Raw genomic sequence first — 13988 nt, 5'->3', positions numbered from 1 at the left:
AATCTAACATGGACAGCTGTTCACTGTCAATCCGAGCTTTTCATTCAAAGTTCACCTAGGCAGAAAAGGGGCCATAGTTCCGCTGTATTTCTTTAAACATCTTGGACTTATTTTGTTGAGCTGCTGTTGTCAGGTAACATTGTTTTGTTGTGTTTCCAGTCTTTCTGGAACAGCGGTTGGAAAGAAAATCAGATTATTCTTACTTGTCATTGATTGTAAACTGGTAGAGGGGAGAACAAGATGTTTGTGAGATGTTCTGTGGTTCATCAGTATGCCCCCCCCCCTTGCATGCTGCACAGTGCAACCCTAACCCATGCACTGATCTTCATGCAAAAGAAACGGGTTAAAACAGAAGCTCAAAGCAAGCTTGATTGTTGATTAAAAGCAGATTGGTATGTTAGGAGTAGGTCAAAGATGAAACACACTAAATGATTTGTTCAACACCTCTGTCTGTATCTATGTGAAATATTGAGAGGCAGGCAGATAGAAGAGAGACACCCTTGCTGTTAGAATGTGTGTGTACAGGCTGAAGCATTTTTTGTTGTTTGTTGGTGTAGAGGTGCATATAAAATCCTAGAGTTTTATGCAATTTATTTGTAAATGAGAGACAGAGAAGCAGAAAAAAAAGAGGACAAAGAGAGTCCACCTACAGAAGGGTTTGTAATGTGTGCTTGTATTCATGTGTGTGCATGTTTGTGTGCATGTGTGTTTGAGACAGAGACAGACAGAGAGGGGGAAAGGCAGCAGAGCTGGCTGAGTGGGAGCTTGGCAGTGCAGCACAGCTCCCTGTGTCTGGCTTATCGGAGAAAGAATTTGAAGTAGAGGGCTTGAGGAGTCCCCTGAGACCTCACCCATGCTCCCAGATTAGCTGCTAAACTGCACATAATTGTGCTTCCCTTCGTCTCCCAGAGAGCTATTAGTCTCCCCTTTATAACCCCACCACCACCGCCCCACCCCACCGACATGAACAGATTGACTGAAGCAACACGGGCATGCTGATACACAAACGCGAGTAGCTGTATTTACGTGCATCCTCGCTCACAAACATCTATGCAACACACTCAGAGTTTTTTTAAACTCCAGTGTTGCTGTTGCAAGAGGCGTTTGCGAGTGGTTTTGTTACAACACACTATTTTCTATATCTTCAATCATATAAAAAGAAAAGATGTAAAAAAAAAAAGTGAAATGCCACCTTTTTTTTCTAAAACATTTTGAGCTGTTGTGAAGGAGTCAGACAAAAGGCTGTTAAGATGATTAAGCAGCAAAGAAAACAATAGCCAGCCCTGCCTATCGCTCTCCATGAAGTTTGTGCGCCCTGGTGTCAAAGTGAGGGAGTTAGTTTAGCATTTGAGCCCAGTGTAATGGCCCATTGACCAGAAGGTCATTTATCGTTTCCCCCAAGGTTAGACACATTGATGTTGCTCCACTAATGCCCTTTTAATGTGTCCAAGAAGTTCCAGCTGGATAAACGGTCACATGCAGTAGAAAACAGGTGAGCCCTGCACTGTAAGCCATTTTGGATAAACTCATTTAGTGCAGCTTGAAATGATGGATGGATGTGCGTGGCATATAGGGACACCTGGGGGGGGTAGGGGGGTCATGGCAGAGAGGGGATGGCAAGTTGGCGCTGAAATCACCATGGGGTTGGCGCCACTGTGCCCCTGCTTACCTCTGTTCCTCATAGCTCATTCTTTTGGGAAAATGTTCACATAAACACATGCACACTCGCACGCACACATACACGCCCGTGCACAAAGACACTCCACTGGGTTTTCCCCTGATCTGTTGAACTTGGCGTCTGACTCAGGAACTTGCTATTGAAAAAGCTGGCCCGAGTTTTATGCATTTGACCTTGGTGGTGAGAAGTATTGTAAAGGTTATCAACATGGAAAGGGAAGACCAGCTCCTATTGTTTCCCGTGTGTGCCATTACAACTAGAGTCTCAAGCAAACACTTGTGAAAACAAGCAATTAACAGTGTTACTGAAGGCTATTTCAGTGCTAATTGATTTCCATTTTATGTGAATGTCAATGGCAGGATTGTTGCTTTAACCATTTAAATGGGAGTCTGTGAAGGTGTAACTAACAGGGAGATAGGTAATAGATTGTTGTTCTTGTTTAGTTGTGCCATTATTTTTTATATACAATCTCTTACTTTCTGGTCCATTATCTTAAGTTAGTTTAAGAAGTTTGTTTAAGAAACATAATTTAATTATTTATTTGTGCAAAGCAACATTTATATCGTCTTGACTCCAAGAATTTAAGTCAGTTCTGTCTGCACACATTGAAAACAGGTGGATACAATTAAATGTCCTCCTTCATGCTTTGAAGTGCATGCTTAAAATACTTTAGAGATTCTCTGAAGTCTTTCATTTCAGACAATTTGTTGTTGTTTAAGAACAATGTTTGTAGTTTAAGACTGGTCAAAATGGAAAATGTGTTTTTTGACAACAGAGAATAACATTTTCAGTTTATTTTTTAACAGGTAAACCCTTGTGTCAAACCATATCATTATAAAGTTTGCTGTATTATCCATGTCAAACGTTTCCTTCAAGCATTTCAGATTGATCTCAATTGGTAATAATTATGCTTTCTTATTTCAATAGTGTGTTGAATAATCAAATGTGTGTTTTTTTGTGTGTGCACAGACGAGCAGATGTACCGCTGTGAAGACTGTGATGAGCTGTTCTCCTCTACTCTCGAGTTGCGGCGGCACCAGAAGTATTCATGCTCCAGCAGTGGCTCAATCTTTGACCAACTTAGAGACGACTTCAAACAGGAACGTGAGGACAGCGATGAGCCCGTCCATGAGTGTAAAGACTGTGAGAAGATCTTCCCAAATGAGTACAGGTACAGACATATGACATTAATTTATACTACACTTCAGTACTGATCATTTATACAGCCCATTATTATTCTCCAGGCTACAAATGTAACTTTTTATGAAATACTGATGATACTAAAAAGTGTACTAAAAACTAAATACTAAAAAACCCCTCCTTTCCAAGTCTGGGCCAACACATGATAGTCCACACAGAGGAGAGGGAGTATAAGTGTGACCAGTGCCCCAAAGCCTTCAACTGGAAGTCCAACCTCATCCGTCACCAGATGTCACATGACAGTGGCAAGCGCTTTGAGTGTGAAAACTGTGATAAGGTACAGCATACCCGGCACGTAAGTTGTGCACAGGACACACAGGCTCTATCTGTTCAGACATTTTTGCTGGTCACTGATAATGATATTGGAAATAGATTCAGAGAATTTGAAAAAAAAATAAACACATCTGATAAAGAGAACTTGTTTTTTAAATGTTGCATATTATGATGGATATTTGAATTTCTATACTCTTGTTTGAAATTTCAGGTGTTCACAGATCCTAGTAACCTTCAGCGTCACATCCGCTCCCAGCATGTGGGGGCCCGCGCTCACACATGTCCTGAGTGTGGCAAGACCTTTGCCACATCGTCAGGCCTTAAGCAGCATAAGCACATCCACAGCAGTGTCAAACCCTTTATCTGTAAGTGGGAGCTTTGGAAGTTAATTACCACTTTTATTCTTAACAGGCCATTTGTTTCTTAGTCCTTTTCTTTTCACCTCATCTACTCTTACATCCTCTTTCCTCTCCATGTACACCAACTTTTTTTTTATCCTGTTCATGTCTTCTGAACTAAGCACACAGATCCAGAGTTCATTTTGTCCATCTCTAAGTTTGATTACATGATGTTTGTAATAGAGTTGTTTGTAAAAATGTTTGTTTAAGAAAAATGTTAAAACGAATGAATCCGTTTCTTTAAGCATTTAACGCCCTTTTTTTACATTCTATTGCAGTAAAATGTACATTGGTTAGATACAGGCAATAAGAAACCATTTTGCAATTTCATTTTGAAGATTGAGTAGTTTGTGTCATTAATTTAAAAAAAGAAAGTTCATTCATTTTCTAATACTCTACATCCTCACTTTCCATTTAGAAGTTTGTGTTGCTGTTGATCTGGTATTCAAAGTTAGAGACAGTGTTAAAATGGGTTTAACCAGGCCCTGATGGGCTGCGTCTTTTTGCTCCCCCAGGTGAGGTGTGCCACAAATCCTACACCCAGTTCTCCAACCTCTGCCGCCACAAGCGTATGCATGCTGACTGCCGCACCCAGATCAAGTGTAAGGACTGTGGGCAATTGTTCAGCACTACCTCCTCCCTCAACAAGCATCGCCGCTTCTGTGAGGGCAAAAACCATTATGGCTCTCCAGCTGGGATGTTCAACCCTGGCATCCCCATGAGCTCTAGCCCCATCATGGCCAAGGCCAAGTCCCACCATCCCCACCTTACAGGTCTAAGCCAGTCAAGTTTAGGCTTCACTGAATACTTTCCCTCCCGACCTCACCCTCACGCTGGCTTGCCCTTCTCACCAGGACCCCATGGCTTCCCCTCCCTCCCACATGGTTTCCCAGGTATCTTCCCCCCATCACTGTATCCCAGACCTCCTTTATTGCCTGCCAGTCCGTTGATAAAGAGCCCGCTTGGCAGCAGCAGTCAGGAGGTGAAGCTCCCGAGGAGTCCCCTAGATGCCCCTCCTCTGTCCCTGGTAAGCTCCACAAATAGCAATGGGGGTAACAGTTTGAGTCAGCTGGATGAGAAAGACAACAAACTGGACTTATCTTCTAGTGGAGAAGCCAAGCCAAAATCCAAGATGGTTGACATGTCTGATGGTAGTGACCTTGAAGACGTTAATACAACAAGTGGGACAGATCTGGACACCACCACTGGTACGGCTTCAGGTGATGGGTCTGACCTGGAGAGCGATGGAGAGAGTGAACGTGAGAGAAGTGGTAAAAGAAGGAAGTCCTCTGGGGCTGTATCGAGTCAAGAAGGCCACCAGTTAGAAGAAACAAACAGCGGATTGATATCAGCCGTATCTAGTTCTGGGAACCACACTATCGATCGTCCCTTTCTTTCTTCATCCCAGCACTCCTTTTTCCCACCACCTGATGAGCAAGCCCTCCCGCCAACTACCACAAATGCCAATGCAGCCACCACAGATTCTATTAAAGCCATTGCTTCTATTGCGGAGAAATATTTTGGTCCTGGTTTGATTGGTCTTCATCAGGAGAAGAAGATGGGTCCATTGCCCTATCATTCCATGTTCCCCTTCCAGTTCCTTCCCAACTTCCACAACTCCCTCTATCCTTTCAGCGCCGATCGCGGTGCCCTCAATCCTAGCATGTTCTTCAAGGCGGAGCCCAAGTCACCCCGCGAGCAGCTGCACAAGATGGTCACCGCAGGTGCTCCTACTTCCACAGCAGAATCCCCATTTGATCTCACCACGAAACCTAAGGACACAAAGATCGCTCCTCCAACCCCGACAAACCCTTCAAACCCCAACTCTAGCAGTGGGAGCAGTAGTGGACCCTTAGCGATATCTAGCAGTGAAGAACAGCCATTAGACCTCAGCATTGGCATCCGGAGCAGAGGTGGTCATAATGGTGTGGCAGCTGATCCACAAAATAGAAAGAACCACATGTTCGGAATCGGAAAGGGGGTTTGTATAAAGGATGAAACCCCAGCTGGGTTTCCACACCCCCACCCCCAGTTATTGCACCAACCTTCCATCCCACAACACCAGCAGCCGCAGGCACATCCACACCAGCCACCACCACTGCACTATGCCAAGCCCTCAGCATTCTTCATGGACCCCATATTCAGGTATTTCAGCCACGATTAGACCAGAAATCACAATTAGCATATAGACAGTTTTGTGTTAAAACATCAAAGTAGGTAGAGGTGCCTGTTTAGTAGTATGTGTTTTGAAGTTATAGATGAAGATTGACCTTGGTACGTAACCCTCTACCTTGTTGTTGGTCCAGCAGGGTGGAGAAGAGGAAGCTCCTGGACCCTGTAGGAGCCCTGAAGGAAAAATTTCTCAGGCCCTCCCCACCACTCTTCCATCCACAGGTAGGTTTACAGCGTGACCACATGTTTCAAATCTAAGAAGCCACTAGAGATATGGAGACAATACATTTTGTAGACTCAGATATAAAGCTACTGCACAGGAATACAAAACATGGGAACTGAAGTCCAGGTATTGCAAACAGGCCAATTATTCCCAGATGCTATCGACTATTATTTTCAAACTGTGTATTATGTGAAAATACCTCACTCCTGCCTCCCACGCTGCGTCAACCTGGATTGATAGGGCCCTGTGCGCCATCATTCCACAGTGTTGATGTTATTTTCTCAAGGGTTCTGTATGATTTCTTCCTTTGTTTACTGAATGGCGCCTCTGTACCTCGTCACTTCTACCTTATTCAGAAGACACAATCTGTTATCGCAGCCCCTTTGATAATCAGTCACATTGTTCGACTGTCCCCAGACCCCTCCCATGCCTCTACAAATCTTGATTGTGAGGAAAGATAGTATTAATAAAAGAGAGAATAATAACCGTTTGAATTGTAACAATCTGCCTCTCTCGGCCACGCTAATCTCAGTTGTGGCATTGTGCGAGCCCACAAGCCAGCTAATAACTCAACCCCCCTCACAGTTTTTTTTCTCTGTGGCTGGCTGGCCGGCTAGATAATAGCATCGTGTCCATCAAGGACATCCTGTGTTTGTCTCCAGGAGAATGGGGGGCTCTTGTCGGGGAAACGGTTTAATCTGACCTGGAAATCTGTGTCCTCTACAACTGTGACTTTTTATTACAGTCATTAAGTGCAAACAGATACATTTACAATACACATATGTGTAATAGAGCATTTACTAGTCCCTGAAAAAAAAATTGCTGACAGGATTTCTTTAAATATAATACGTAAGAAACAATTTGACTCTTAACATCTTCTAATTTACATTCACCCGGTGTAAATAACTATTTTAATATTTATCATTCTGCACCAGAAGATCTCACCATTCTACAATCTTTTGCTGCTTTTTTTTTTAAGTCATCATCTTATAATTGATCACTGTTTTGAATATGAAAAAAAGTTTTCCCAAACGCCTACATAAAAGCGTGTCATATCAGAGTGCCTCAGCTGTAACACTCCCAGTGATCCCAACACAATGCCACCTCTAATTCAGTCTCATGACGGAATCCCCCCCCACCCCCCCACCACCACCTTTCCTCAGACTACGAATAAACACACTGAGACGGAGTGTCTGTCCCTGTGTCTCTCCCGTCCCGTATTCATTTAAAAAGGAAGTATATAAGCTGTTTTTGGCAAATAGACTTCTCCATAACTGGCCCCCTTTGTTCACAAACTTCTAGGCGGGAGGGGGGGGGGAGTCATTATCAGTTGGGGGTATCTCAAACTATATTGTACAGCTCTAATCTGGACTCTTTAATTACTCAAATAACCAGTTGTCAGGCCTGCAACAGTAGCTTCAGTAGAAGCAGGTTAGACGGAGATTACAAAGCACTGGTGAATTTGGAAATGAGGGGTCTAGGGTGAGAAGGTATTTGAGCATTTGTGAATGTTTTGGAGGTCACTGGGGTGACTTGTCAATAGCACATACAACAAGGCTAAACTCTAATATGCTGCTTCCGCTCTCTGTCTCTTTCCCTCGCTCACTGTATTTTTTTTAACATTGTGTCTTTGTTTTCAGTGCTTCCTTTACTCTTATAAAACACACATACACAAAGGCATGCATGCACGCACACACACACACACACACACACACACACACACACACACACACACACACACACACATGCATGCATAAAACTGATTCAGAGGCTTCTCTTATGGTATGATTAAATACATTTATGTTGAATGGATGCAATAAAAAGGAGATGTCTTTAATCCTGTCAAAGTGTTTGATCTCACATCTTTTACATTTTCTGTTATCTCCACATTCTCCTTCACCCTTAGATGTCAGCTATGGAGAACATGACAGAGAAGCTGGAGAGCTTTGGCGCTCTGAAACTGGACGCGCCGCCCAATTCACTGCAACATTCTGCTCATCCACTGTTCAACTTCAGATCCCCTCCACCTTCCCTCTCAGAAGCCATCCTTCGCAAGGGCAAAGAGCGTTACGCCTGCAGGCAAGTCACCTGTGTTGCACCATTTTTTGTGTTTAATGTTACAATGATTGCACTAATGACAGGGTACTTCTTCTGTATGTTACTTTATAATTTTTTTATGTCCCCAACTTCTTTCTTCCCTGCCTTTCTGTCTATTCTCCTCTCCAGGTATTGTGGGAAAATATTCCCGCGCTCAGCAAACCTCACCAGACACTTGCGGACACACACAGGGGAACAACCCTACAGGTATTCTATTCTATGGTCGTTTTATATCAGACAGACAAGAAAAGTCAATGTAACTCAAAAGTTTGAACTTCAAGAAACAATAGGTCCCACACATACCAATGTTTAAAAAAAATGGTAACTGAGCACCAAAACGTTTAAAAGGGCAATATCCAAAATATCTACTGGATGAAGTCATAAAGTGAACCTACTGCGTCATCAGACATTATCTTGAAGTGCTTGCTTCTCTAAAACTTGGATGCCTTTGAAAAATGGAGCGAGGTTAGACTGCAGAAAGGTTTCAAGACTGATAGGGTTGGCTAAACACGCGACACGGCAACAAGCGTGCAAATTGACTCTAGGGAGGAGGGGAGACAGCTCTCTCCAATGATTTGAATTTGGACTGCAGTACCAATTTTAAATGCTATGTGTCAAAGTTACATATTGCTCCTTTAACAATTTTCAATGCAACCACTTTGTATTCTAAAAATGTTGTTTTTATGACACTGTCACGCTCTTCATAAAAATAAATATATTCAGAAAGCTGAGGAATAAGTGAAGAAGTAAAGTAAGCCTTGCTCACCTTAGCTGCTTGATAGTCACCAAGCCTGTTATAATCTCTGGTTGAAGGGAAACCCCAGCTCATTTGTCACTCTACTGCTCCTAAAACCCACATTCACGCCCTTCTTTTCTTCTTTGGCAGGTGTAAATACTGTGACCGCTCATTCAGCATCTCATCCAATCTTCAACGCCATGTTCGTAACATCCATAACAAGGAGAAACCCTTCAAGTGTCACCTCTGCAATCGCTGCTTCGGTCAGCAGACCAACCTAGATCGACATCTCAAGAAGCACGAGCACGAGAACATTCCTGGTCAGTTTGCAATGTATTTACCTCAGTTTTTTGTTGAAAACTTCAAATTATGATATCTGAAAAGTAGGTTGTTGTTTTCTAAGATTTATTTTGGGGCTTTATTTAGACAGGACAGTGGATAGAGTAGGAAATCAGGAGAGGGAGAGACATGACATGCAGGAAAGAAGCCGTAGGCCGGCATTGAACCCGGGCTGCCCACTTGGGGGACAGAAGCCTCCTTACATGTGGTGAAACAACTTGAAGAATTAAAAAAAATTAAATCTATAAATGCACCAAAGTATTGAATCTGAAGTAAGACTCATCTCCACAGTGAAAGACTGTTGTGGAACTGGACGTGTCCTGTGTGTGTTTCCTTGATGATGTCAAAAGATAACATGTCTGATCAGTTTGGTGACTGAATATAAAAGGGATAGGCTCGTATTGTTCCAGTAGTGAAACAACAGGGAAATATGCAATTGATGTTATAAAGATTTAATTTCAATTGTCTTCTGCCTTTTGTCACTGTTCATTTTTCAAACAAAATTCCTAGAAAAGTATCCCGTTTGTAAAATACATTCCATCCAGTTTTAAAAAAGTTCAAGTCGGAAAAACGACACACCTTTAGGTTTTAAGATTGTATGAAAACGTAACATTGTATTCAGTATTTTTTTTCTTGAAACTGGTCTAATACTGTACGTATATCTGATGATTGTCAAACTAATCATGCTTGTATGTTTGTGTGTATGTGTGTTGCTGGTGTGCATGTCATTCTTGTGTTTATATGTCTGCACGCTCTCCTCACAGTGAGCCAACAGTCTGGGATGCTTTCCAACCTAGGAACCACCATCTCCTCCCCGAACTCCGAGCCAGACAATCATGCACTTTTAGATGAGAAGGAGGACTCATACTTCTCAGAAATCCGTAACTTCATTTCCAATAGTGAGATGAACCAGGCCTCCAGCTCCACCGATAAGAGGTAACGAGAAAACCGACTTGCCATGACCACATTTAACATATGTGCAGAGACCATGAGGCCAGAGATGCATGAGTCTAACCATTGAGTCTCAATGCCAGGTTCTTAAGCTTACCCAAGTCACTTTCTGTATTTCACTGTGATACTCAGAGGCAAAAGAACAAGAGGAAGAAAATATCTCTCCTCTTATCAAGACTGAACAGAAAACAAAACAAACCCACTACTACAGTTCAGCTCTTTGTTCTTCTTCCTTCTGCTTTGACACAAAATCTCTTGATAGACTTGGTGAACAGTGCCCTCTAGTGGCTTGGATTTGTATAGCATTAGATTCCAATTTAGGAGCTGTATCCCAATTACACATTTTCTAATAACACTAGCTGGAGTGAGTAAGTGTTGCTGTAATCAAATAGAAAGTAGTTCATTTTTTATGGACGTAGTATTTTCTGTAAAAAACACATATTGGACAAAAGTATATTTAGACATCACTCAAGCATTCTGGTTTTTTTTATTACTTACATTTTTTGTATGTAATTTTGGCACCTATCATCTCATATCCCCACTTCACATGAGGCCATCTCAACTATTTCTTTTTTCTCAGTCTGATTCATGTCCCAAATTATATTTGAGGTCTTTTTTTCTGCATCTGGCAATAGTTGGTGAATTTTCCAAACTTTTCATTGATCATTGTGTATGTGTTTTTAGCCCTCTAAAAAAAGTTATATATTTCTTTAACATTTTGTTTTCTTCTAAACGTTAAAGCCATTCGTCTGTTTGAGGTGACTTCATGCTTTGAGTCCTGAGATACTTTCAGTGTCAGCAGTTCTATTGTTAAGAAAATTTATGCAAAAGTAGCATATCTGAAAGGAAAAGGAGCATAAAACGTTTTTCTCCCCTAGTCAGTGGTTTTGCTTCTTTTGATGATTCTTTATGCCATTCATGTTTTCTCTCATTCTCCATGTGAATTCCTTTCTGGTAGTGTCACTTTCTGCCCGTCTCTTCTTCCATCATCCCCCCCTCCCTCGTGTCAACACACATTATGGTCAGCAGACCCAGTGGCAATTTAGCCTTTCTGCCATCTGGGATCAATACTGAGTCTCATCCACAACAAACTGGCCTGACATTTTAATATCTGTAATTCAGACTAAGTATTATGTTTTCTGTCCTCCCACCAGACAGCCCTCTGTTTATTCTCCCTCTGAGTGACTGAAGTCCGACGCAGAACACAAACACACATTCATGGATGACTATCTGTAATGGCTCTTAACCACCCTCACAACCTAGTCTCTCCCCTCTTTGAAACTCCTTTTTTTCTGCATCATATCCAGTCAAAAGGGAAGTCTCTAGGTAGCTGTCTTTTTCACATGAAAACTTTGTTTGACCAGTTTCCAGACTGAGAATGTCCTAGATGCTGAGGCAGCACTGCTGCTCTGAGGGTGGGAAATCTTAAACAAAATAGTTACGGGGTTTTGATGTACAAGACATTTCCAAAGCTGCAGTGTTGAAGGACTAAGAGGAAACGGTCTCCTCAAGACCACAATCCAGGACATAATTAGAGCTGGAGTAAGGGCCCGGTCGTGGCTTGAGCTCTATGGTTTGGCTAAAACTCCAGCTGGAGCCGGTTCCCTGCGTTGGACTGGGCTGCGATGGCTGGCAGTTTAGACCCTGAGGGGGACTTAGGTTGATCCATTTATCTAGGAGATCCACTGATGATGGAGCTCTTCCCCCATCCACACGATACATCCGTACCCCCAGCCGGCTAACACAAACACCCAACTGAAGTGTTTAGACTGAATGACAAAATCCAGGCCCCTCTATGTCAGAGCTACGCTTCTTTCTCCCTACACAGGCATGGACTTTCCCCCCACCTACCAGCTCTGCAATTTGATTATGGTGATATTTAATCTAGATTGAAAGAGGAGAACTTCATTTTTCCCCCATAGTCCCCCTGCCCGACTTTACCCACCCACTGTGTGTGACCCAATCCTGTCCCAGTGCTCCCCTTCCCAGAGGTAATCCTGTCTGGTTTGATAAATGTCCACAGTGTGGCAAAAAATGGAAAGGGTAAATTTGCCGTCCCATAGGAAATGATATCATGAGCCATGACATCGTGGTCTGGGGGTGATGGGGAGGAAGGGGGGGTTGTGGTGCTGGCTGGAAAATGTACAGACGACAGGCCATAATGGTGGTTTGCTGATAGCCTGTTTGCAGATCAGCCATCGTCTTCCCTCAGTCTCACAAAGTATGTTCCACCATTAACGGGACGAGAAGAACCGCTCTGGGGCAGGGGCATCTCCTGCTCTGTTTCTGGCGAGCTGGCCAATTAATCATGTGTGGGACGTTTGAAAAGTGCCCCCGGCACACTGTCAGCACCCGTGTTGTTTGTGTGGACACTGGAGTCGGCCTGTGTGTGCTGTCTACAGATTATTTATGTTTCTCCCTCTGCTTGTGATGAGTCATGTCTTCAGGTGGTTGTGAGAAGGTACCAGCCTCCCAGTTACTCACTCAGAGAGCAAACTGAAAGAAGCTTTTCTCACTTTCTGACCAGTGTTGGCAAACAAAAAGGAGCCCTTACAGAAATGAATCATCATTTACGTTTTTGATACTAAGTATCTAGAAAAATATTTTCACATCATTGCAGTCAATCAAACAATCAAACAATCAAACAATCAAACAATCAAACAATCAATCAATCAATCAATCAATCAATTTATCAATCAACCAACCAATCAATCAATTAATTGATTGATCAATTGATTTAATTGATCAATCAATCAATTGATCAATCAATTAATTGATCAATTAATGAATTGTTTTTCTTTAAAAAGCACCAAATTATGAAAATGGTTATCTCCATTTAACCATTTAACTAGTTAAGTAGTCTGGACCTATTCTTTGTTACATCGTTACAGAGATTCAAGCTTATTCCACCTGAATCAAGCAAACAGTAACAGTAGCATGGAAAAAGCTTGAGCAGAACCAGATCCAGTGGTGTGCAGTTACTGTATCTGCAGCGACTGGATGGGTGACACTGTAGGTGTTTTTGTTCCCCAATGCATCTCAAGCTGACTGACACAGTTCCTGTGACTCTGATATGAAGCGTAGTTCTCCTTAGACCTTTCCTGTTTGGCAACTGAGACTTTACACAACTTCTTCTGGATGCTAGGAGACATTTTTTCTGTTTTTGTGATAATGTTTGTAATGTGCATTCTAAATGGCTATTTTATGAACACAAACGTCAGGAATAGAAGAGGGAAAAGGAAGCAGTTTGGGAAACAGTAGTTATTATTATCATTAATAACCCTTCTTCCCTACTCTAATCCTTCTGCAGATCGGACCAGACTGAGGAGGAGCGCCCGCCCAGCCACAGTTTGTCTAACTCCAAGCTAGGGCTCCACGGGCTGGAGGAGGAGGAAGAAGAAGTGGAGGGAGACGATGAAGAGGAGGAGGAAGGCAGCCTTACAGAGAAGTCTCATGACGAGGCGCCCGAGTCCCCATCTCCACTCACAACAGGGGTGTATGAGGAGGACGAGGAGGAGGAAGAGACAACTCCATTAGCTATGAGCTACGAACACACGCGCAGGTATTGATTTTGTTGATGGTACAGAGAACCACATGAAACATGATTTAAGTACACTTTCACAAGCCTCTTCACAACCGAAAATGTACAGCATAAAGTGGTTGTGTTATCAAAAATTAGACTAAAAGAGCCAGTTATGCCTTCTTATATTCTAAATAATTTCAATAATGAAAAAACGCCGTACTGAGGAAAGGCAGAAGTAAAGACCAGTTTAAACAAAAGTAGGTTTCTTTATAGACAACCAAAATAAGAAAAGTCAGTGTAGCCAATGAGATCAGTTCTGCACCTATTCTTTTGTCCTTTCTCTTCAATGAATTTTATTCCCTCTCTACCTGTCCTTCTATTAAAAGTACCTCTTCTTT

At 42.5% G+C, this 13988-nt stretch overlaps 1 protein-coding gene across 9 annotated transcripts in view; it reads left to right on the top strand.

The window, feature by feature from the left end:
- Positions 1–13988, top strand: part of prdm16 (PR domain containing 16) — a 169944-nt gene that overhangs the window by 151715 nt on the left and 4241 nt on the right. For 4 of the 9 annotated variants that reach the window (XM_065960956.1, XM_065960957.1, XM_065960962.1 and 1 more), the window contains 10 exons: positions 2648–2849; positions 3008–3173; positions 3363–3516; positions 4032–5694; positions 5856–5943; positions 7851–8023; positions 8171–8248; positions 8928–9097; positions 9881–10052; positions 13378–13629. In XM_065960956.1, the coding sequence (XP_065817028.1) occupies positions 2648–2849; positions 3008–3173; positions 3363–3516; positions 4032–5694; positions 5856–5943; positions 7851–8023; positions 8171–8248; positions 8928–9097; positions 9881–10052; positions 13378–13629 (3118 nt within the window). The remainder of the gene's footprint in view (positions 1–2647; positions 2850–3007; positions 3174–3362; positions 3517–4031; positions 5695–5855; positions 5944–7850; positions 8024–8170; positions 8249–8927; positions 9098–9880; positions 10053–13377; positions 13630–13988) is intronic. The other 5 variants (XM_065960958.1, XM_029279738.2, XM_065960959.1 and 2 more) reach the window with 5 other exon arrangements.

Source organism: Labrus bergylta, chromosome 12 (genome assembly GCF_963930695.1).
Source record: "Labrus bergylta chromosome 12, fLabBer1.1, whole genome shotgun sequence".
In the NCBI taxonomy this organism is placed as follows: Eukaryota; Metazoa; Chordata; class Actinopteri; order Labriformes; family Labridae; genus Labrus; species Labrus bergylta.
This window is presented reverse-complemented; position numbering and strand designations above follow the sequence as displayed.